A 23,774-nucleotide genomic window follows, 5' to 3' on the forward strand; every position below is an offset into this window, starting at 1 on the left:
CGTCGAGAGCTGTTTAGACACCACTTTGTGAGTGCCCCGGGTTCCTGGCCACCATGATGCTTTTTGGTACGTCATAATGTCCGCAAGTTTTGTTGGCGTTCGGGATCTCTGGCTTTCGGCTCGTCATCCCAATCACTCTCCACTTAGTCATCCTATTTTTGTCCTTGTTTCTTGTCCGCTTGCAGTTCCGAAAATCGTCTAGGTTTTGCTTAGAAAATGGCGAAGATTTTCTTAGTCAGCCACAGCCATATTGCCAATCAGACAGGAGGGAGCCCGAAATAAGTGTGTGTGCCTAGGACGGAAGAAAAGTGAGTGAGTGGTTAGATGAGGTATTTTATTCCTTAAATTATGAATAATCATTCGTAGGGCAACCAGGGTCCCAACACAAAGGACGCCGGCATATTTATTTCGGAGCTTCACGACGGATGCAGAGTTTCGCCTTACCGACGAGCCACGACTTGGCTGCAGGCAACCGGTGTCCGTTTGACCCGGTTGGAAATACTTGGACCACACATAATTACTTCCTTAGTCGCCGCCGACGCTAACATTTCCCGGTGAGTCCGTTCCGGACTACTACGTCCACCTCAGCTTTGGGAACGTCAGCAACCATATCGCGCAGTGGTACTAGTCCCGCCATTTTTTTTGTCGGTCTGCCCAATTACGCAACTCCCGTATTACGCCTGTTTTTCCATTTTGGACCTTTATCGCCGCTGGCCTCCGACGGAGAAGTCTTTGGCCCTTGCTATAATCGCCCTTTATGTATAGCCCAGATGTGGCTGAAATTTGAAATCGTTAATTATACGTATGTTAAATCCATGGCTTTATGTACCTCTTTTTTTTATTGTTAATTTATCCCGAACTAGACCCGAGAGCCTTATTTGTCCTCGTCGTTAGCCTGTAAGAAATGTCGCGATTGTAAGTTCTTATTGGTATAGCTTACAGCGTATATTACTTACCGTTTGGCCTGTCCCTGCTTTTCCCCTGAAGCTCCTCAGGATTAGGTGAACCGACATTATATACGAGCTCTAAACCCTTTTTTGAAAAGACGTTAAATTAAAAAAAAAAATTTGAGTATCCATTAGCAGAAGACCAATCTTCAATGTCACGTTTCAGGAAATTCGATAGACGGCGTCTCTGTTAACATAACAGCTGTAAAATCAGCTGGTTGTGATGCAAGCCAAGTGTTTGTGAAGTTACACTTTCGCCGTGCATTTTTAAAGTATACAAAATAACAATTTAAAAGCTTTTCAAGAAGTAATAAATGTTTGTGTGTTCAAACGGTTGAAATCTGTCGTGTTGTCCTCGTAATTAATTGTTTAAGTGAGTTGTCTTTTACGCTTTTTTTAATAAGAAATCTTAAGTTTAAATAGAGCAAGATATTAAGATTTGCACAGTATTTAATTCTTGTTCAAATGTATGCACTTATTGCCACTTTTTCTTAAATTTACATTCTTAGTAAATAACCTCAAGTTTTGGAACTTTGAGTTCTTTTTCATATGGAAAGAAAATGCAACCAATAAGGCCAAAGAAGATGCTATTCTAACTTTTTTCAAAGCCAAAGTAGCTAATTTTGACCTAGACAATTGGGAAAGACTTTGGTCGCGAGAAGTAGAACAGTTTGCTACCGCTTACACAAACTATGGAGCAAATGCAAATCGAATTTGAAGTTATTTCAGAAATATCATGCTAGTTGGCTTCAAACCGAAACAGTCATAGGAGTTTCAAAATCCTTAGTCGGTCGGCCGTCCATCTCTGACCTTCCAGGCAAGAGGAAATACAAGGGCAGTCCGATAAGTACTTAGCCTCACTGCCCGATGGCGTCACTATCGCAAGAGAAATTTACTATCGTGCATTCGTACATTCTCGTAGACGGCTACTGTCGAAATTTCAGCCGAATCGGACTCGTAGTTTTGTTTTGACTGCGTGTGGAATCGGACGTGTCAGCGGATTTTAGAAAAATGGAGAAAGAGCAATATCGGTCTGTGATTCGATTCTTGTTTTTGGAAGGGAAATCGCGTAGCGAAATCAAAGAGCGTTTGGATGCTGTGTACCGTGACTCTTCTCCTTCGATGGCGACCGTCAAAAATTGGTTTAACAAGTTTCAACGTGGTCGCACGTCGGTTTTTGATGAGCCACGCCCAGGTGCCCCGAAAACGGCTACCACGGAGGATAACGTGACAATCATCCACGATCTCGTATTGCCAGACCGCCGATTAAAGATACGCGAGATAGCTGAGACAGTACGCATGTCAAAAGACCGCGTGGGTCATATCCTGCATGAAATTTTGGGCATGAGAAAGCTGTCGGCGCGATGGGTGCCGCGTTTGCTCACTCCGGACAACAAACGCAACCGTAAGACCACTTCAGAGCAGTGTTTGACGCTGCTTAAGCGCAATTGAAGGAGTTTCTGCGTCGTTTCGTGACCGTCGACGAAACATGGATCCACTGGTACACACCAGAGACCAAGAAACAGTCAAAACAGTGGACTTCACCCGGCGAACCTGCTCCGAAGAAGGCGAGGACTGTCCCATAGGCCGGAAAGGTGATGGCCACCGTTTTTTGGGATTCACAAGGTGTGATCTACATCGACTACCTGGAGAAGGGCAAAACAGTCACAGGGCTGTACTATGCCGAATTATTGGGCCGATTCGCCGCCGAATTGCAGAATATACGGCCCCATTTTGCTCTTCCATCATGAACGCGTACCGGCTCACAGATCCGCTCTCTCCAAGGCCAAATTGGTCGAATTGGGCAACGAAATGCTACCCCACATACCATATTCTCCAGATTTGGCCCCGTGTGACTTCTTTTTGTTTCCAAACTTGAAAAAGTCACTCGCTGGACACAAAATTGCGTCGAATGAGGAGGTCGTCGCCGCCACAAAGGCATATTTTGCAGACCTCGAGAAAACGTATTTTTTCAGACGGGTTAAAGAAGTTGGAGCATCGCTGGGTCAAGTGTATCGAGCTAAAAGGAGATTATGTTAAGAAATAAATCGCCACTTTTCCAAAATTTTTGTTTTTCTTTTGGAGGCTAAGTACTTATCGGACCACCCTCGTAAGGCCCTATAAAAATAAGAGGGTTCTCTGATATGAATCTGCCTAGGGTATTTAGTTTCCGATAGTTTCGGTAATTGATTGGAATATTAGTGTCGAAGCTAATGACTGTTTCTATATATTGGTATTTTTTGAGTCAGAGATCAGGACGAGGTCAAAGACCTTCCTGTGGTTTTTCTTTATAATGGTGGGTTTGTTATCACCAAGAGATTTGATGAAAAGATGAAATCAAAAATTAACTCACCTTAACTTGTGGGATTTGGTTTTGTATATGACGATCGTTTAGTCTTTCAAGCTGTTTTTAGCATAAACGATGAGAGACTGCTCGGTCTGAAGTCTTTGCGGGTGCAGTGAGAGGGATACCCCGCTTTAGGATTGAACACCACCTTGCTGCGTAGCCACATTTCCGTGTTAATACCGGTATCTAAGATAATTTTGAAAGTCTGGCGGAGCCAGTTTAGCGAGTATTTTTCGGGGATGGCGAGCCGAGCGGGTATGATTCCATCTAGACATCCGGACTTAAAGGGCATGAAACTGTTAACAGCCCATTTAATGTTCCTTCTGCTAGGGAGATAGACGAGAATTGAGCTTCCCCGATCACTCCGTGTCCACTATTCCACGATGACAACCTGGGAAATGGACTTCAAAGAGGACTTCTATTGACTCTTCGCAAAAGGTTGTCTATGAACTGTCAGAGTGCTACATCAAGCACACCCACATAAGTTGGAGTTCTGAGTAAGTGTAATGCCTTGTATGTACCCTCTACGTTAGTGAAATACTGCGCCTGTTGTAGACTGCGAAACTGACTTTGTATTATTGCCATGACTCCTCATTGTTATGTGAGTGATTTGGCTAGATTTAAAAACTTGCGCGCGCTTTTTCTGAGGTCTCCAAGTTCGGAAGACTACCTAGGTGGCTTTCTTTTCTTGGTTCCCCTGGTTGCTCTAATCGGACATAATTGTTTAGGCTAGAATTATTTGAATCTACAATATTTTAGGCACCTTTACTAGGGCGAATCATAAAGCTTTGAAAAAATTTGAGGGTTCTCTGGTATGAATCTGCCTAGGATATTTAGTTTAGCTTTCGATAGTTTCGGTAATTGATTGGAATGTTGGTGTCGAAGCTAATGACTGTTTATATATATCAGTATTTTTTGAGTCAGAGATGAGAGTGAAGTCAAACACCTTCCTGTGGTTTTTTGTTATAAAGGTGGTCTTGTTACCTGTGTTATCTACCAAGAGATTTGAAGTCAGATGAAATCAGATTGTCGGGTCACGCAGCCGCAGCAGCCAACTAACTTCTTAATTCGATCTCTTATATTAATGGCATCGCGAAAGGTAGCTCTCTTTATCTAGCTCTCTCGTCTTTTGTGTACTTGCATTTTTCGGCCCAGCTTTCGGCTGGCTGTCCCTTTGTAAATCAGTACGAATTCTGATCTCGACATTAAATGCACTCTCGTCTCGCCTGCTGTAGTCTTTTTCGCAAATAAATTGTTAACAAGCATAAAGCTAAAGCAACCTGAAATTCGTATTTTTTAATTTAGCAATAACTAATAAAAAAGCTTATTAGTTCAACATTGGTGACCCCGACGTGATTTGTGCATAAATAATACTAAGTGCAAATCATATAAGTCTATTTATTGACTTTTTTCATTCTTGCTTCTGCGGTGCATTGGCGTAGCAACAATCATAAGGCCTTAAATGCAGTGAGCGCTATAAATAAATAGCAGTTGGTGATTGCGGAAATTTACATATAAGGCGCAAAATCAGCTATACATAGAAGCGTACATAGCCAAGTAACGGGCTGTTATTCCCTCGTTTGCTTTGCGCTCATCTTCCCGCTGGAGCCGAATTTCGGGCATTTCGTCTGCTGTTGTTGTTGTAGCCATGCCTACGGGAGCTTTTGGAGATGTTACCGCTGATGCAAACAGGGCAATATTTTTAAAGCGCAAGGCAACGGCTTTATTTAATAGAGTGGAGCGCTTAGTGGATTCCCTATCAGGTGCGGCGTTAACTTCATGCGACGAATCCGGTCTTCATGTGAGGTTAGAGATGATTGATGAGCTTCAAGAGTCATTTAAAAAGGTGCTCGGTGAGCTCGAAGAGTTGGATTTAGAGGAAATTGAAAGTGATTTAAGTGAGAAATTTGATGACATTCTCGTAACTCTGAAGTCATCGGTTCGATCCGAAATTTCAAAGCGCACCTCACAGCTTCTTTCGCATTCAACTTTTGCTGACGGCATCACTCCGGGAGTTTTCGGCCCCCAGCAGCGTCAGCCTCGACATAGGGCAGCATTGCTGCCCCCACTGGAGCTTCCAAAATTCGCTGGAGGTTATGCAAATTGGTCTGACTTTTATTCTATGTTTACCACGATCATAGATAGTCATCCGGACCTCACCAACGTAGAAAAGCTGCAGCATCTACGATCATGCCTGAGGGACGCAGCGTTGGAAACTATTCGCTCATTGGAAATTTCGGATGGCAACTACGCAATTGCTTTAGATTTGCTGAAAAATAGATTTGATAATCGACGTTTGGTTTTTCAGGCACACATTATTGAGATCCTGGGACTAAAGGCGGTGCAGAGTGGTTCCGTCTCGACACTTCGGGATCTGTCCGATAAATTCAATGCTCATATTCGTGCTCTCAAGGGACTGGGCACGACAGAACAAATCGCAGGATGCATCATCGTCCAAGTTCTGTTCCAAAGGTTGGATCCGGCAAGTCAGGCAAAGTGGGAAGAGCGTTTAGAGGACCCTGCCTTCGTCAATTTAATTCCTACGTGGGAGTCAATGGCATCATTTCTGGAGCAGCGATGCAGGACGTTGGAGACTATGGATTTCGCCATGGCAAACTATACGCCGGGCAATCAGGTGGGAAGTAACAGAATACCCAATGCGCGTAGATCAGCATTTGTTGCCTCGAACGCTAACCCCTGGATTTGTATATTCTGTAATGATACAGGGCATTCCATTTCTTATTGTCAGAATTTTAAAATCCTGTCTCCTGCGAATAGGCTTCAAGAAGCGAAGCGGCTCGGTCTTTGCATAAATTGTCTTAAGGTTGGTCATCAAGTTCGGCAATGCAACTCTAGTAGTTGTCGTTCATGCGGATCTAAGCACCACACCCTGCTTCACCTGGGAAACTCACCTTCTTTTCCTTCGCAAGAAGGAGCACAGCTTCAAGAAGCACTTCCTTCTGCTTCACCCTCTGCACTGCCTTCCACTTCGACTGCTCTTATTGCACAGGAATTTAGTAATGATATTGTGCTCTTAGCAACGGCTAGCATTTTAGTAAAAAACCGTTCTGGGGTTTTCGTTCCCTGTCGAGCTCTACTCGATTCGGGCTCCCAACTGCATCTAATAACGTCCCGATTCGCAAATCAGCTTCAAGTAAAGAAAGTAAAATCCTCAGCATCTGTAGCTGGAGTTGGAGATTCCAGTTTTGTGACGGACGGTCACTCGGTCAATATTACGATTCAGTCCCGAACTTCCGAATACTCGGCCAACATTACCGCGGTGATTGCTCCGAACATAACAGAGCGACCGCCTAGCTTCAACGTCGACATTGGCAGCTGGAACATACCCAAAAATATACAGTTAGCTGACCCAAGTTTTTATGCTCCCCAGCGGGTGGATCTTTTAATCGGAGCCAGCCTCTTTTTCGAGATGTTGTGCGTTGGCCAAATCAAGCTCCCACCTGGATTACCCCTAATTCAAAAGACGCGTCTGGGTTGGGTTGTTTCTGGAGGCTATGGCCTTTCCAATGGCTCGGTTTTAATGTCGTCTCAAGATGAACTTCTCGCTAGTAGAGAGAATAGTTTCGATCGGTTAGATGATCTTCTTCGACGATTTTGGGAAGTGGAAAGCTGCGCCGAGCCAATTATACGCGCTACTAAGGAAGAATTGGACTGTGAAGCACATTTCGTAAGACACGTCAATCGTTTGCCAGCTGGTGACTATTCTGTTCGGCTGCCTGCCAAGTTTAATCTAGATCTTTTGGGAGAGTCCTACCAGCAAGCTTATCGAAGATTTTGTCCCTAGAGAGAAAGTTGAATCGTCAGCCATCTTTGAAGGCTCAATATGCAGCATTCATAAAAGAATATCTCGATCTAGGACACATGTCATCAGTTTCTGCCTCTGACATCGGGTTGTGCCGATATTTCTTGCCTCATCATTGCGTCATAAAGGAAGATAGCTCCACTACAAAGCTTCGCGTAGTTTTTGATGGATCGGCGGCCAGTTCCTCAGGCTATTCTCTCAACGATGTTCTTATGGCAGGCCCTGTTATTCAGCCTAAGCTGTTCCAGATTCTTCTACGGTTTCGTTCACACCCAGTAGCAATCACAGGAGACATTTGCAAAATGTACCGTTGTGTTAGGGTTCAGCCTGAGGACAGCCATTTGCAATGCATTTTGTGGAGGGACTCCCCCCAGGATCAATTGCGGGTGTTTAAGCTAGACACCGTTACTTATGGCACGAAGCCAGCATCATTTCTGGCTGTGCGAGCTATGCATCAGTTGGCAGCAGACGAGCATACAGCGTTTCCGCTTGGGGCTGAGGTCATTCGTCGCGATTTTTATGTGGATGATTTGATATCTGGAGCCAAGTCCAAGGAAGAGGCAGTCATTATTATGGATCAGGCATCAAAACTTCTAGCCAAGGGAAAATTTAAGCTTAGAAAGTGGTGCTCCAATGTGTCGGCTGTTTTGGATGGAGTTGTTGTTCTGTTGCTGTTGCTTCGTCTTGTCCAGCGCTCACATTTATGGGATGACATCAAATCATTGCAGTCAAAGGGAATGGTGCACTCCTCCAGCTCGCTCGCATCTCTTTCGCCATTCATTGACCAATTTGGGCTTCTTAGAGTGGATGGCCGGCTGAAGAATTCTTCTCTGGATTTTAATGGGCGTCATCCAATTATATTACCACGGAGTCATTCGGTCACTATTGCCATTATTACTCACTTTCATGAACGCAATCTGCACACTGGGCCACGGGCATTACTTGGCATAATTCGATCCCAACATTGGCCTATTGGGGGGAGAAAGACGGTAATGAAGGCGGTAAACAAATGCATTAGATGCTTTCGAATGAAGCCTCGAGTAGTGGAGCATATAATGGCGGATCTTCCAAAGGAACGACTTGATGGATCTCATGCATTGGAAGTCACTGGCATTGACTTTTGCGGGCCATTTCTCTACAAGTCAGAGGTGCGAAGCAAGCCTCCAGTAAAATGCTACGTTTGTGTCTTCATTTGCTTCGCCACGAAGGCTATTCATCTGGAGTTGGTCAAGGATCTCTCTACGGTATCGTTTCTACATGGCCTCAAACGATTTATATGCACTAGAAGAAGGCCGCGGCAGATTTGGTCTGATAATGCAACCAACTTTGTTGGAGCTCGCAATGAGCTGCTCGAACTAAGGCGTCTTTTCCTCAGCAGTGATCATCAGAGAGCTACATTGGACTTTTGCCTAGCTGAGGCTATTGATTGGTGTTTCATTCCTCCTAGGTCGCCTCACTTTGGCGGTCTTTGGGAAGCGGCTGTAAAGATCGCTAAGCATCATTTCTACCGCGCTGTTGGCACTGCTGTTTTAGCCTTTGAGGAGTTGCGGAACCTGGTGTGTCACATTTCGGATGTGACCAGTCTTAACTTCAATCGCTTGGATGGATGGCAACGCGTGGCTTACTTGCAGCAGATCTTTTGGTCCCGATGGAAGGAAGAATACCTAACATTGCTACAACAGCGCTCCAAGTGGCGCACCCCAAAACCTGGCCTGGTTGTCGATGACCTAGTTCTGGTTAAGGACGAAAACTTGCCTCCCATGAAGTGGCCCCTCGCCAGAGTGATCGAGCTTCTCTTCGGTGGAGATGGGGTTGCTCGAGTTGCCGTTCTGAAGACAGCATCAGGAGTGACAAAGCGAGCAGTAAACAAGCTGTGTCTGCTACCCCTTAAGGATAATGTTGAAGCCCAGGCTTCCAACGGGGGGAGTATGTCGGGTCACGCAGCCGCAGCAGCCAACTAACTTCTTAATTCGATCTCTTATATTAATGGCATCGCGAAAGGTAGCTCTCTTTATCTAGCTCTCTCGTCTTTTGTGTACTTGCATTTTTCGGCCCAGCTTTCGGCTGGCTGTCCCTTTGTAAATCAGTACGAATTCTGATCTCGACATTAAATGCACTCTCGTCTCGCCTGCTGTAGTCTTTTTCGCAAATAAATTGTTAACAAGCATACAGCTAAAGCAACCTGAAATTCGTATTTTTTAATTTAGCAATAACTAATAAAAAAGCTTATTAGTTCAACACAGATGTTATAAAGGTGGTCTTGTTACCTGTGTTATCTACCAAGAGATTTGAAGTCAGATGAAATCAAAAATAAACTCACCTCTATCAGACTGGCGAATCAAAATTAATATACAAATGTGTAAACAATTAACGTTAACTCTCAACAGACAATCGTGGCCCCCGCTAACTTTGAACAGGAAGCAGCTTCCTCAAACCAACGATGTAACTTATCTCGGCGTCTACCTCAACGTACATCTCAAGCTTAGAGCTAGTAGCCTACCCTGGATTATAAACTTTCGATCACCCCTGTGTCTGGACCTCCAGGTTCTGCTCTACCATTCCACTCTTCAGCCCATTTGGACTTACTGCTCCCAGCTTTGGGGGAGTGCAAGCAACGGCAACATTGATATAAAGCGCTCACTATCAATAATATTGCGAACAATCACTGGGGCACCATGGTATGTTCGAAACGAAAACATCCACAGGGATCTTGGCACACCGCCGGTTAAAGATGAAATAATAAAACAGAAAGCGGCTTACCATAAAAAACATACACTGCACCAAAATAATCTCGCATGGAATCTAACACGGGTCTCGAACAGAACCCGTCTACCTCGAAACTACCAACTACAAACTCCTTCATATCAAATTTGTGTAATACTACCTAGAACCCAATTTGAGTCAGGCGAAAGGTATAATTTATGTATTGGTATGTATTACAATGAAGTCTATGACCGTCCATAAGGTATTGGCGCATGGAAAATGTATATTCGAACAACAGTGTTTGCAATTTGAAAAGAGAGAAGCACAGAAATATTTAAACAAATTTTATAAAAAATACATTTTTGCTGAACACACTACCAGGGGAATCCTAGCTGGATGTGGGTCCTGTGAATGACTTTTGAGTGAAGCTTGTTTAGACGTGAGATGTCTTCAAAGAAATATCAGCCAAAGTATCGCAAAGTATGGACAGTAGTAGAAGGGGTTTTGTATCATCTGCTTCTCTTCCTCATCTCTGCAGCTTCTTCATAAATCGTTATGGGCTATCGAGAGTCGGGCTGCTAGGGCGTACTGTGTTCTATCGAGGGTGTATAGTTCTCTGGCTTTGGTATCTATATTGGCCAGAACTGTTGAGTGCTGCGAGATTTAAGAAGTTTGGTTTAAACATTCTCTATTTGACATTGCAGGCCACCAGATCGATACGCCGTATAGGAGTATCGAGCATAAGAACGCTGTGTAGAGGTATCATAGGTGACATGAACCATTTAAGCCCAACGTCTTTTCGGCACGCGTAGAGTGTTGTCGCCTGTTGGCGACGTTAGACTTACAGTCTCGCTTTCTATCTAGGATATGGCCGAGGTATTTGGATTTGTCACCTAGTCTCAATGTTTCTCCCCAAAGAGATAAGAGAATTATTTTAAGGATTTTATAGTTCCTAGTGAAGAGAATTTATCCCTTTTTGGAGTTATCCCAGTCCATTTTTGCCTGTCCAGTCTGATAAGTAAACTATGTAGTCGGTCATTCGTTCACGATGAGAGACTGCTCGGTCTGAAGTCTTTGCGGGTGCAGTGAGAGGGATTACCCGCTTAAGGAATAAACACCACCTTGCTGCGTAGCCACATTTCCGGGTTAATACCGGTATCGAAGATAATTTTTAAAACCTGGCGGAGTCAATTTATCGAGTATTTTCCTGGGATGGCCAGCTAAGCGGTTATGATTCTATCTGGGCATCCGGACTTAAAGGGCATGAAACTGTTAACGGCCCATTTAAGGTTCCTTCTGCTAGGGAGATAGACGGGAACTGAGCTTCCCCGATCACTCCGTGTCCACTATTCTACGATGACAACCTGGGAAATGGACTTCAAAGAGGACTTTTATTGACTCTTTGCTAGAGGTTATCGATGAACTGTCAGAGTGCTACATCAAGCACACCCACATAAGGTGGAGTTCTGAGTAAGTGTAATGCATTGTATGTACCCTCTATGTCAGGGCAATACTGCGCCTGTTGTAGACTGCGAAACTGACTTTGTATTTTTGCCATGACTCCTCAATGCTATGTGAGTGATTTGGCTTGATTTAAAAGCTTGCGCGCGCTTTTTCTGAGGGCTCCAAGTTCGGAAGACCACCTAGGTGGCTTCCTTTTCTTGGTTACCCTGGTTGCGCTAACCGGACATAATTTTTTCAGGGCCTTACGGTAAGCCCTATTAAAGGTGTCTATAAGATTGTTTAGGCTAGAAATATTTGAATTTACAATATTTTAGGCACCTTTACCAAGGCGTTTTATACGAGGGCAGTCCGATAAGTACATAGCCTCACCGCCCGATGGCGTCACTATCGCAAGAGAAATTTACTATCGAAATTTACTGTCATCCGACTCGGACTCGTAGTTTTGTTCTGACTGCGTGTGGAATCGGACGTGCCCGCGGATTTTAGAAAAATGGACAAAGAGCAATATCGGAAATCGCGCAGCGAAATCAAAGAGCGCTTGTATGCTGTGTACGGTGACTCTTCTCCTTCGATGGCGACCGACAAACATTGGTTTAACGAATTTCAACGTGGTCGCACGTCGGTTCTTGATGAGCCACGCCCAGGTGCTCCGAAAACGGCTACCACGGAGGATAACGTGACAAAAATCCACGATACGCAAGATAGCTGAGAAAGTAGGCATGTCAAAAGACCGCGTGGGTCATATCCTGTATGAAATTTTGGGCATGAGAAAGCTGTCGACGCGATTGGTGCCGCGTTTGCTCACTCCGGACAACAAACGCAACCGTGAGACCACTTCAGAGCAGTGTTTGACGCTGTTTGAGCGCAATCCGAAGGAGTTTCTGCGTCGTTTCGTGACCGTCGCCGAAACATGGATCCACTGGTACACCCCAGAGACCAAGGAACAGTCGAAACAGTGGACTTCACCCGGCGAAGCTGCTCCGAAAAAGACTGTCCCATAGGCCGGAAAGGTGATGGCCACCGTTTTTTGGGATTCACAAGGTGTGATCTACATCGACTATCTGCAGAAGGGCAAAACGTTCACAGGGCTGTACTATGCCGAATTATTGGGCCTATTCGCCGCCGAATTGCAGAAAAGACGGCCCCATTTGGCGAAGAAAAAAGAGCTCTTCCATCATGACAACGCACCGGCTCAAACTTCCACCCTCTCCAAGGCAAATTGGTCGAATTGGGCTACGAACTGCTACCCCATCCACCATATTCTCCAGATTTGGCCCCGTGTGACTTCTTTTTGTTTCCAAACTTGAAAAAGTCACTCGCTAGACAGAAATTTGCGTCGAATGAAGAGGTCGTCGCCGCCACAGAGTAAAGGTATTTTTCAGACGGGTTAAAGAAGTTGGAGCATCGCTGGATCAAGTGTATCGAGCTAAAAGGAGATTATGTTGAGAAATAAATCGTTACTTCTGCAAAATTTTCGTTTTTCTTTTGGAGGCTAAGTACTTATCGGACCACCCTCGTATATCCAGAAGAAGGCAAGCTGCAGATTTAGCAGCATCTGAGGGCGGCAACTTAACCTTGTTGATCCAAGCGGCTAATGTAGCTGCGCGGAAAGTGGGTAAAGCGGACCTAGCATCGTTAATTATTATTAAAACTGTTTAAAACAGGTCTATTTTACTTTTGAAACTATACAACAAAAATGTACAGCTTGGCGGTCACCTAAAGTCGCAGATTGTTCCAGTGGAAACTATAATATATTATTATCCAATTTCGACACAATTTTAAATTTGGTATTATCAACGTTAAAACTACTTTTTTAGATAAAAGATTAGTAGATATCTTATATCTAAAAAAAAAAAATTATATGGCAGCTATAGGATTTTTATACTCTTGCAGAGGGTATTATGTTTTCAGTCAGATGTTTGCAACGCAGTGAAGGAGACTTTTCCGACCCTATAAAGCATCACTAGACGAGTCCATCTACCCATGTCCGTCTGTCTGTCCGTTTCTACGCAAACTCGTCTCTCAGTTTAAAAGCTATCAAGCTGAAACTTTTCCAAGTCTTTCTTCTTTTGCAAGTAGCATATAAGTCGGAAACAGCCGGCTCGGACAACTATAGCAACGATCGAAAAATTGGTGGGAAAATAATATGAAACAAATTATAGCTTTGGTGTTTTTTAACATATAACCTCCTACGCTTGGAAATAACATTTTTTAGTTAGTTCTGGATTTCGAATTTAATTTTATCAAAATCTGAAGACTATATCATATAGCTGCCATAGGAACGATCGGAAAATTGGTGGGAAAATAATATGAAACAAATTATAGCTTCGGTGTTTTTTGACATATTATCTTAAACTACTGGGAATATCATTCTTTGTATTTTTAAATTTAATAATTATAACTGCAAGGGTATACAAACTTCGGCTTGCCGAAGTTAACTTCCTTTCTTGTGCTGTTCGATCCAATCCATTTTCAAATATATGTTGCCTAAAAGTGCAAAAAAAAAGGATTGGTAAAGTTTCATCCCGATATCTTTGAAATTGAGCGCGCTATTAATATTGGCCAACCAAAGTGGTCAAATGCCCCATAGTGCAATGCATGAATGGCAAAGCATATTTTTCGCGGCGCCTGTAGTCTTTTCCAGTGGGAAACGTATTCTCTGCTTTGACCGCGCAAAATTGTAAACGGCGGCCAAGTTTTGGTCATGAAGGCTAAAGACAGATAAATCAGATTATAGGAGTACCAATGTAAATATTATACTTAACGTGTTAATTAAAAGTCTGTAATAACTGAAATGTGTGAGTACGTTGTCCCTGTGGGGGAGATGGAGCAGTCGTAGACCGCTAGCAGTGATTCCGACCGTGGATTTAATTTGATTTTGTTTACCTTTTTTGCTGTTAGATATGTGTGAAATCTTTAGTATCGTGAGACGTGAAATATCGATATCAATGTTGGGGAACTGTTGGGACATTGGGGACTTCGCCCTGAGATATTCCGGAGCTAGTCGGTGCTGTCCCGAGCGAAAATCTAGCAGTTCTGTGAAAAACCTTGCACCGCAGAAGTCTAGTTTGGGTATCGACAATTTCCTTTGAGATATATGCGCCTTCGAATTGCTTTTCCTTAAGATAAATAATGTGTGTTTCGGTGCAACAGTTGCCAGGAAGGAAATAAGCTGGAGGTTGGTAATTTCCTTAACAAAAGGAAAGCAATATTTGTTTTCACGATTAAATCATTTGCAAAAGCCTAGTACTCACATCAACGGAGTCCGCCAGGTCGGGTTTGTTTTTCACCGCGAATACCAGAAAAATACCATGTTTAAACGAGTTTAATTTAAATGATCGCCGTTAGCCGCGGCCCAAACAATAGGAAGTTTATTTTTTGGCAGTGTTCCCATTATTGTAGGACTTCACCGACAGAAAGCAATACCACAACAAGGCAAATCTGCAGAATAGTTGAAGTGCTGGAGTGGAACATGCCGAGTCGGACTTCGGTCCCTACATGGACATCCCGCCGGGCGTGTCCTCGCAAAGAAAGTTCTGGCCAAAAGAATTTAGTTACGTTGTACTAATAGAAGTATCTTTTTAGCAGAACCACCAGAACGATCTCCGGCGAGTTCTCCACTGGGAAACCACAGGACTCCACCTCTAACAGATACTTCGCAGCTAAAGCGGAAAAGCGGATGGTTATGTCATTACCAAGATTTTGGACGACTTCCAGCAGCATCAGGCGGAACAACGCCGTTCCCAATCCGGCTCCCACTTTCAGGTCCAATATGCCTAATGGGACTCGGATCTGGACTGCAGATGATGCGGGAAAGATGGCGAAGCATCCGTAGGACAAGAAGGAAACTGTAAACTAATAATTTACATAAATAAAAACATTCGTTGAACATTCAATTTATGTGTATGTTAATTTCTTTGTCGATGTTGGATGTTGGCACATGTTGGATGTGTTGAGAAATCTAAGTTAGCTTGGGACATGACCTTAAATAGGTTTTCAACAAAAGTTAGGCAGGGGTTCGGGCAGAGCAATTGGTGTCTGTATATAGATTCTGCATTAATGCTTTGTGCACCAGCAGGCTCTTTTTTTTTAAATTGCTCCAATTGATTTGTATTCCGTTTGTCAACATTACATTGCGTGTGAACTTTAAAAACGTTGATCACACTACAAGGAAAAAAATTTGGAGACGTGGGAAGGCTCATATGTCCTGAACCAATAAAAAATTAAAAAAAAAAAGTACAGAAATGCCCTAAACTCGTAAAAAATACTGAATAAAAACGATTCAGCGTTGAATTGATTTGCGTGTGCGGTTCAATTTTCCACTAAAGCGAGTTGTAGCGATTTTCCCCGTCTCTCTCTAGCAATGTACAACAGTCCTTCAATTTGGACCAACCGTTCATCGGATGGTAGGTGGTGGAATGATCTCTTGTAGGTTGAAGTTAAGTTTTAAGTTTTGATCTGTTGGCTTATGGTAAGAGGGTTTGGCAGAAATAAAATCATCCCTTGCTTATGTTTTGAAAGCAACTGCTGTGTACGTCAGTACGAAAGTATTGTCATTACTGCTGTTCAATTAATGTCGGATGTGCTCTGTGGGAATTGGAGTTTTACATTTGTAAAATATGTCAACTGCTTCACACGGAAGGACTCTGTGCAATACTACTTTCAAAATAATTCAATAAATATTATTTGCATACATAATGTTAGTAAAAATTACTTTTATACTGTTGTTCAGAACTATTTAAATTAGGTATTGCTCTTTAAAAGTTCATTCTCAAAGATCATTCCGCGTGCCATGTAATTTTGGTGTCTTCCTCCTATTTGCTTTTCGCCCTTTCTCTAGATGACTGACAAAGGTCGTCGGTGTAAGTGCTACGCTTATGGAACAATAGTTACTGTTGCAGGACATATGGACATATTTAAAATCGTGCTTTGTGGGAATCGTGTATAATGAAGATGTATGGTGAATGGAAATGATCTATAATAACAGATTCTTCGATTACTATTATCAAAAACTCGCAATTGAACTAGTTGAATTTTTACAGCTATTATATAGCTGCTATATACACGTTTTAATTCGTATTGGACGTATAATGACCTTATAAAATTTGTGTTGTGTACATAGTTTTTGATTGGTTCAATTTTAACGAAATTCTATTTGAAGTATAGTGAATATGTAGTTGTGTATATTTTAAAATTATTTGGGTATGTCAAAGAAGACGATGTGTATGTTCTACACATTGTTAAAAAAACTTCATCTTTCAGACATATGTACCAATGGTCCTTATTTCTTGGTCAAGAATTCAAATCAATTAAGGATTTCATGTAAAGAGTAAAACCAATTTGCGTATCATGAGAACTGAAAAAATCGATACAATAGTTCGACCTATTAATGCTTGGATCAAAGTATTATTATGAATGTGTGTGCAGTGTAAACACATATCCATGTATTTATAATATACATTCTGCTTCTGTTCTTATTTTTAAACTAATATTTTTTTGGCCTGTATAGGACTTAAGAATTTAATTAAAATTCGACAACTGAATCTGTTGAATACACACCGAAGAGGTGTGGTTCTTTTTATTGAAGTGTACAGCAGTTCACAATTAATTCTGACATCGGAAGTATATGTATATTATGTACATATGTACAATGTACATTGTACATTGTGTGTACATAAATATATATTTTGTTTTAATATTTTCTATACAGTGCCGAACTTTACTTTTGGCACACTTAGCATCTTAAACTTCAAATGCGCTTTTCTTCCTCTAATAAGTGTATTATAAAATTTAACAAAAGTATTTTGTATAATAGGAATATTTAACAATCAATTGGTTGTCATTATCCTTTTATGTGATCCTTTCGCCTCCCTGGCCACTCAAAGCCTGTATTGTCCTATGTGCCTTGCATTTCACATGGTTAGAGTCCTTTAAAACACCATAAAAGGCCCATTCACAAATATTACTATAAAACCAACCCTGATCCTGAAAATCAAATATTATTTTGGATAAACTTCCGTTTAGCTCCAACGCCCACTAAAACATCGAGTGACATCGATATCAATATCGACACGCCCATATAACAACAAGCTTTCGTGCGATATATCGGTCAAAATAACGCAAGTGTGCTCCAACTGTTTTTTTCTTTCAAACCTTGTGAAAATGTAATATTATTTAGCGTTTTTAACGAAAACTATTAGTTTTTCAGAAAAAATGTATTAAACATAAAATACTCATTTATTTAATAGCTTTCACATCTCCTTGGCAAAATTTTTGATTAGGTTAATATATTCGAAGTTATTTACGAAAAACTTTTTACCGTTATTTTCTATGATCCCGTTATTTGCGCCAACTTTGACTATTTTTCCCGTAATCAGGACCCAAATAACGTGGATACTGAAAGTTTGAACGAAATCGGGCGTTGAAGGTAAACGGAAGTTCACCCATTATTTTCCGCAGAGATAAAAGTATTAATTTTTTTGTTTTTATATATAACTATTTTTGGTGTAATTAAGGTACTTAAAAGATTTTATGACACAAATTTGGCCTCATACTACTTTAAATATGAGACAAAGCTGATTTGACAAAATATTGTTCTGCAAAAACTGTTTATTTTTTTAAATTTAAAAATTTAGTTTTATGAGAAAAATCAATTTAAAATATTCCCTTCATCCAAAATTTAGAACACATGAAGTTCAAGATGCTAAGCGTGCCAACATAAAGTTCGGCACTTTAAGTTGATCAAGCAGTACCTGTATGAAATTCAACAACTCTATAGTTATACCCGTTACTCGTAGAGTAAAAGGGTATACTAGATTCGTCGGAAAGTATGTAACAGGCAGAAGGAAGCGTTTCCGACCCCATAAAGTATATATATTCTTGATCAGGATCACTAGCCGAGTCGATCTAGCCATGTCCGTCTGTCCGTCTGTCTGTCCGGATGAACGCTGAGATCTCGGAAACTATGAGAGCTAGGCTATTGAGATTTGGCGTACAGATTCCTGAGTTTCTTACGCAGCGCAAGTTTGTTTCAGTAGACTGCCACGCCCACTCTAACGCCCACACACCGCCCAAAACTGTAACTCCTACAGTTTTGATGCTAGATAGAAACTTTTAACTGAAATGTATTATTCCCATCAATACCTATCGATTGACCTAAAAAAAAGTTTGCCACGCCCACTTAAACGCCCACAAACCGCGAAAACCTGTGACGCCCACAATTTGCATGCTAGATAAAAAATTTTAACTGAAATGTATTGGTGTCGTCAATACCTATCGATTGATCCAAAAATAAATTTGCCACGCCCACTCTAACGCCCATAACGCTTAAATCTGTCTACCGCCGGTAGGTTGCGCATTTTAATCTCGCTTTGCTGCTTGCATATCTCCATTTCCCTTTGAGTAACGGGTATCTGATAGTCGAGGTACTCGACTATAGCGTTCTTCCTTGTTTTAAACTGCATATGTATATATACAAAAATAACACATTAAAATATTTGTTGCAAAAATTATCCCCATATCGAGTTATAATAATTATTTTGTAATTTTATTTGGGTTATGCATACGTACACTTACAAATACGTATCAGCATTTATTGTTAAAGTAGTTTAAAACAAGGAAGAACGCTATAGTCGAGTACCTCGACTATCAGATACCCGTTACTCAAAGGGAAATGGAGATATGCAAGCAGCAAAGCGAGATTAAAATGCGCCACCTACCGGCGGTAGACAGATTTAAGCGTTATGGGCGTTAGAGTGGGCGTGCCAAATTTATTTTTGGATCAACCGATAGGTATTGACGACACCAATACATTTCAGTTAAAATTTTTTATCTAGCATGCAAATTGTGGGCGTCACAGGTTTTCGCGGTTTGTGGGCGTTTTAGTGGGCGTGGCAAACTTTTTTTAGGTCAATCGATAGGTATTGATGAGAACAATACATTTCAGTTACAATTTTCTATCTAGCATCAAAACTGTAGGAGTTACAGTTTTGGGTGGTTTGTGGGCGTTAGAGTGGGCGTGGCAGCCTACTGAAACAAACTTGCGCTGCGTAAGAAGATCAGGAATCTGTACGCCAAATCTCAATAGCCTAGCTCTCATAGTTTCCGAGATCTCAGCGTTCATCCGGACAGACAGACGGACATGGCTAGATCGACTCGGCTAGTGATCCTGATCAAGAATATATATACTTTATGGGGTCGGAAACGCTTCCTTCTGCCTGTTACATACTTTCCGACGAATATAGTATACCCTTTTACTCTACGAGTAACGGGTATAAAAATTATGGGGTCTGGTGACCGCCATCGATGTTTTTCAAAGCTTTTACGATAGTTTTTGTCAGGGTCACTAGCCGATTCGATCTAGCCATGTCCGTGTGGACCGCTCGTGACAATCGTAACGAAGGTTATTGATAGGACGGACTGCAGGCGATGTGGAGAACTGCGCTTAGAGTGGGCTAACTATGGTAAGCTGCTAGTAGCCTCAAAAGGCGGGACGCTGGCAGAACAGAGATCTCGTGGACTACAGGCGATGTTGAAATTTGCGCTGAGAGTGGGGTAACGAGCGTTAGCCGCTAGTAGAAATTATGAGGCACGTTAGGTTGAGTTATCCCTTCAGTTCTGCAGTAGGGACGCGTTGACATGGCTCAAGGCAAAAAGCTTTTTTTTTTTTTTTTTTTTTTTGCCTAAAACGCTGTGCCGCTGTTAACGTCAGCAGAGAAGTCGGCGCAGCGTAAAAGACTGCCTACGAAAACGATCGTGCAACAAAGACAGGCAGATATTCGGAAGTTCACTCTCTTTCCTTGTCTTATAATCTGCCTGCACTCGGCGCTCTCAGAGAAAAAAAAATTTCGGCCGAATCGTAATTTCTTTTGCGTCTCTCTGTTATGTTCGGCTAGCGACTAACATTTCGGCGGAAACATTTTCGTGAAGCAGCGACATGTGAATGCCCTAATATTTTAGGAGCATTATTGTATAACAAAAAAAAACTAGTATTGTTTTATAAAAGTAAATTATTTGATTATAGTAAAATTAAGTAAATGGAATTTACTCAAAATGTTATATTTACTTATTATACATTTTTATTACAATATAATTTTTTATTTTATTTATAGAAATTTAGTCCGTTAAAATTGATTTAAATATTTAAAACATTTTAATATTAACAAAATTTAAAAATTTAAATTTAAAAATTATATATTTTGTATTTTTTACTCAAGAAGTAAAAATTATATAGTCGGATATTTTTCGCTTTAAAAAGGATGTAGGTGCAGTGGCACGCGCCAACAGCGAAAAGAAAACAACAGAAATCAAGTAAAGGGGTGAGAAGAAGACTTGGTACATTCTGTTTGAGTGATTTAAAGGGAAGCATTTATTTAAATTGTGCGCAGCAGAGTTCCTTTAATCGTTTCTTTAAGTTATTATAATAAAGTCAGATTAGTGATACATTAAGTTTAAGATGCTGTGCATTGATCTTAGTTTAAAGTACGTAAATTTGGAAGGTATTCAATGGGTTCCGTTAGCCGAAAGTGGAAGATGAAAAAAAAAATCCCGCAAAGGGTATATACACAGCTCTAAAAGGTAAATATACGAATAAACAAGTAAAACGCATTTTTTAATCATATGCCCACACATTTTTTCAGAAACGTTGACGAACGTAAAAACAAACTAACAAAACAAAAAATCAGAAATATCTCCAATAATTGTACCTCAATTGAAAATCTGAATAATAAGATCTAATTAAAATAAATTTAAATGTAATTAAAAATATATGTATTTTAAATTTTATATTTTAAATTTTAATTTAATTTAAATTAAAAATTCTGAATTTCACAAGTGGTTTCTATTGGGACGTGTCATTTGCAAGTGAATTCATAAGTGAACACTTATTGGAAATATTCTGAATTTGACAAGTGATTTCACGTGGGACGTGTCATTGCCACTTGACATGCCATACGACAAATTAGTGTAAGGAACCAGTAAAATCCCGTGGGACTTGAATTTTCACTTGTGAAAATACGGACATTCCAAACAATTGTCTATATGGAGTGTCACTTGTTCTTCACTTGTGCAAGAGGACATGTCCCACGGGACTCACAAGGTGATTCACAAGTGAAGCTGTTTTCTGGAACTGAAGGAATGTTACTGACTTTATTGAATTGGAACTGTGTGTGTATCCTAGCTCAAATGTATTGGTAGGCGTCCTACTTCTGTTGGCCTAATTCTCCTTAACTGGGTATTTTGTTGATTTGTAACTGACTGATTCGTGCCGATGGTTGATGACCCTGACGGATATGTAGGCGATTGATCGTACAAACTGCAGTGTCTGCATTATATTGTCCTGCCACTGTTTCGTTCGCTTATTAACATAACAGTAACTTGCCCTTCATGGCCCTTCTCGTATTTGCCGCTGGGTACAGCACTTGTACAATCTTGGAAACAGTCGCTCTGGCGCCCACATTTTTAAAGCTACTTACAACTTCGTTGCTTATAAAGTTTTAACTCTATAGATTAAACTCTTCAAGGCACTGGGCTGAAACCATCTTGCTCTGCGTCAATATACTTAATCCCAGTTTAAGGCTTTCGTACTTTCCGAGATCTTGGCGCTCATACGGACGGATGGAAGCTATTGGAATGAAACTTTCTGACAACTATATTCTATAGCTCCGACAGATTTCAATGGAAAAAATAGAAACAACATTCTTCATTGTTTTTGATTATATTCTCTTCTACTCTGGAGTATAGATCTTTCTTACGAATTCAGAAGCTTAAATGAATGGCATAAGAACGACCATTTTTACGAATTCAGTATTTTAAACGAAATGGTCTTTAAATCGGACATCTATATCGTATATCTGCCTTGCAATTTTCGACGTTTGCAAACAATGAAACATGATTTAAGACAACACTAATATAATGTATGTACTATCTTAGTACTAGAATTCGTACATCACTGGACGGGAGTCCAGGTAGTGAAGAAAGCGCACCAGGAGTGTAAGTAAGAAAGAACGCTATAGTGGAGTATCTCGACTATCAGATACCCGTTACTCAGCTAAAGGGACTAAATATGCAATATGCAAGCAGCAAAGCGAGATTGTAATGCGCCACAGACAGATTTAAGCGTTATGGGCGTTAGAGTGGTCGTCGCAAACTTTTGTTGGGTCAATCGATAGGTAATGACGAGACTAATAAATTTCAGTTTTTCATTTCATTTAGTTTCTATCATGGGTACAAGGCTACGGAACTAAATCTAAAATCCCAAATTTCTATCTTTGATAGTTTAGATATAATAGATAGATATCTAGATAAGAATAAATTTCAGTTAAAATTTTGTATTCTAGCACTAAAACTTTGGGAGCCACAGTTTTGGGCGGTTTGTGGGCGTAAGAGTAGGAGATCACTGCGTCATACGGACAGGCAGATATGGCAAGATCGCCTCGGCTAGTGATCCTGATCAAGAATATGTATACTTTATGGGGTCGGAAACGCTTCTACCTAGTGCATACTTTCCGACGAATCTAGTATACCCCTTTACTCTACGAGTAACCGCTATAAAAGCTGCAGTGATGATCCGATCATAACAAGTGATACACCAATTGAAAAGTATCGAAAGAACTAAAAAGATTTCATATTAGGCCTTTAAATTTTAATCGGTTTTTGGATAAAGAGCTGCGAAAGTGTAAAAGTAAAAACTATGGGCGATACTGGAAACAAGTACCCCAGACTATCATATTATTTATATTCTTACTGAAAGGACGGGTCGAACGGGTCCAAAGCAAGACGCTGAGGGACTTTTCAAAATGAAACTAGAAAATACCACATTTCCGAGTAGTTATTGAAATGTTGGGTTAACTTATTATTATTACTACAGTTCGTAGTATCCCGCTCCTTAGCTAAACAAATTTAAATTTTTGTTTTTTTTTTTTAGGTTAAACTTCTCTTTGAATTTGAATTTTAGTTCATAACTTATTTAAATATTTTTGTCTCTAAATTTCCTTCAAAGAAAAGTTATTAAATGAAACACTATTTTAAGATCGAAGTGGGCATAAATTGCCACACATTAAAAATATATTAATCTTTACATTTTTTTTCCTAACATTAGTAAGGCTATAAATAAAAAACCCTGTGATGAATAAAAATCAGTTATCCAGTGCAGAAGTTGCAGTTTTTCAAAAATTTGCTAAATATTGCGTAAAAATTCAATGTATAACTTTGTATACCCGTTAATGGTGAAATAAATCGGTGAATTGTACTCGTCGAAAAGTATGTATAAGGTAGAAGGAAGCGTTTCCGACCCTATAAAGTAACTTGTACTTAGAACTTGACATGGCCTTTCGGAAGGCTACTGGATAAATATCCTTGCCAACGACCTTCTTATCGTAAACTAAGATCAGTGCCGAGTAGATCTGAGGGTTGTCATTATCTTGTTCCTTTCGCCTTCCTGGCCACTCAAAGCTTTGTATCGTCCTATGAGCCATGCATTTTTGCATGGTTA

The 23,774-nt window shown here is 40.9% G+C and overlaps 1 protein-coding gene and 1 long non-coding RNA gene across 11 annotated transcripts in view; one reads left to right on the forward strand and one right to left on the reverse strand.

Annotated features, from left to right (window-relative positions):
• LOC108019363 (uncharacterized) overlaps positions 1–14,273 on the reverse strand; it is a 14,595-nt gene extending 322 nt beyond the window's left edge. The window contains exons 1-5 of the long non-coding RNA XR_010654995.2: positions 14,171–14,273; positions 957–1,032; positions 830–895; positions 445–776; positions 1–292 (exon numbers count right to left, since the gene is read on the reverse strand). The exon at positions 1–292 is cut by the window's left edge and continues 322 nt beyond it. This is a non-coding gene — a long non-coding RNA (uncharacterized lncRNA). The remainder of the gene's footprint in view (positions 293–444; positions 777–829; positions 896–956; positions 1,033–14,170) is intronic.
• A 2,052-nt stretch (positions 14,274–16,325) lies between these two features.
• p120ctn (adherens junction protein p120) overlaps positions 16,326–23,774 on the forward strand; it is a 180,313-nt gene continuing 172,864 nt past the window's right edge. For 2 of the 10 annotated variants that reach the window (XM_065868441.2, XM_065868442.2), the window contains exons 1-2: positions 16,332–16,486; positions 16,547–16,606. In XM_065868441.2, coding sequence (XP_065724513.2) covers positions 16,551–16,606 — 56 coding nt within the window. In that variant the 5' untranslated portion in view covers positions 16,332–16,486; positions 16,547–16,550. Of the gene's footprint in view, positions 16,487–16,546; positions 16,607–23,774 lie in introns of all 10 variants that reach the window. The other 8 variants (XM_065868440.2, XM_036821595.3, XM_036821590.3 and 5 more) reach the window with 6 other exon arrangements.

The sequence above is a fragment of the Drosophila suzukii genome, assembly GCF_043229965.1.
Source record: "Drosophila suzukii chromosome 2 unlocalized genomic scaffold, CBGP_Dsuzu_IsoJpt1.0 scf_2c, whole genome shotgun sequence".
Classification (NCBI taxonomy): Eukaryota; Metazoa; Arthropoda; class Insecta; order Diptera; family Drosophilidae; genus Drosophila; species Drosophila suzukii.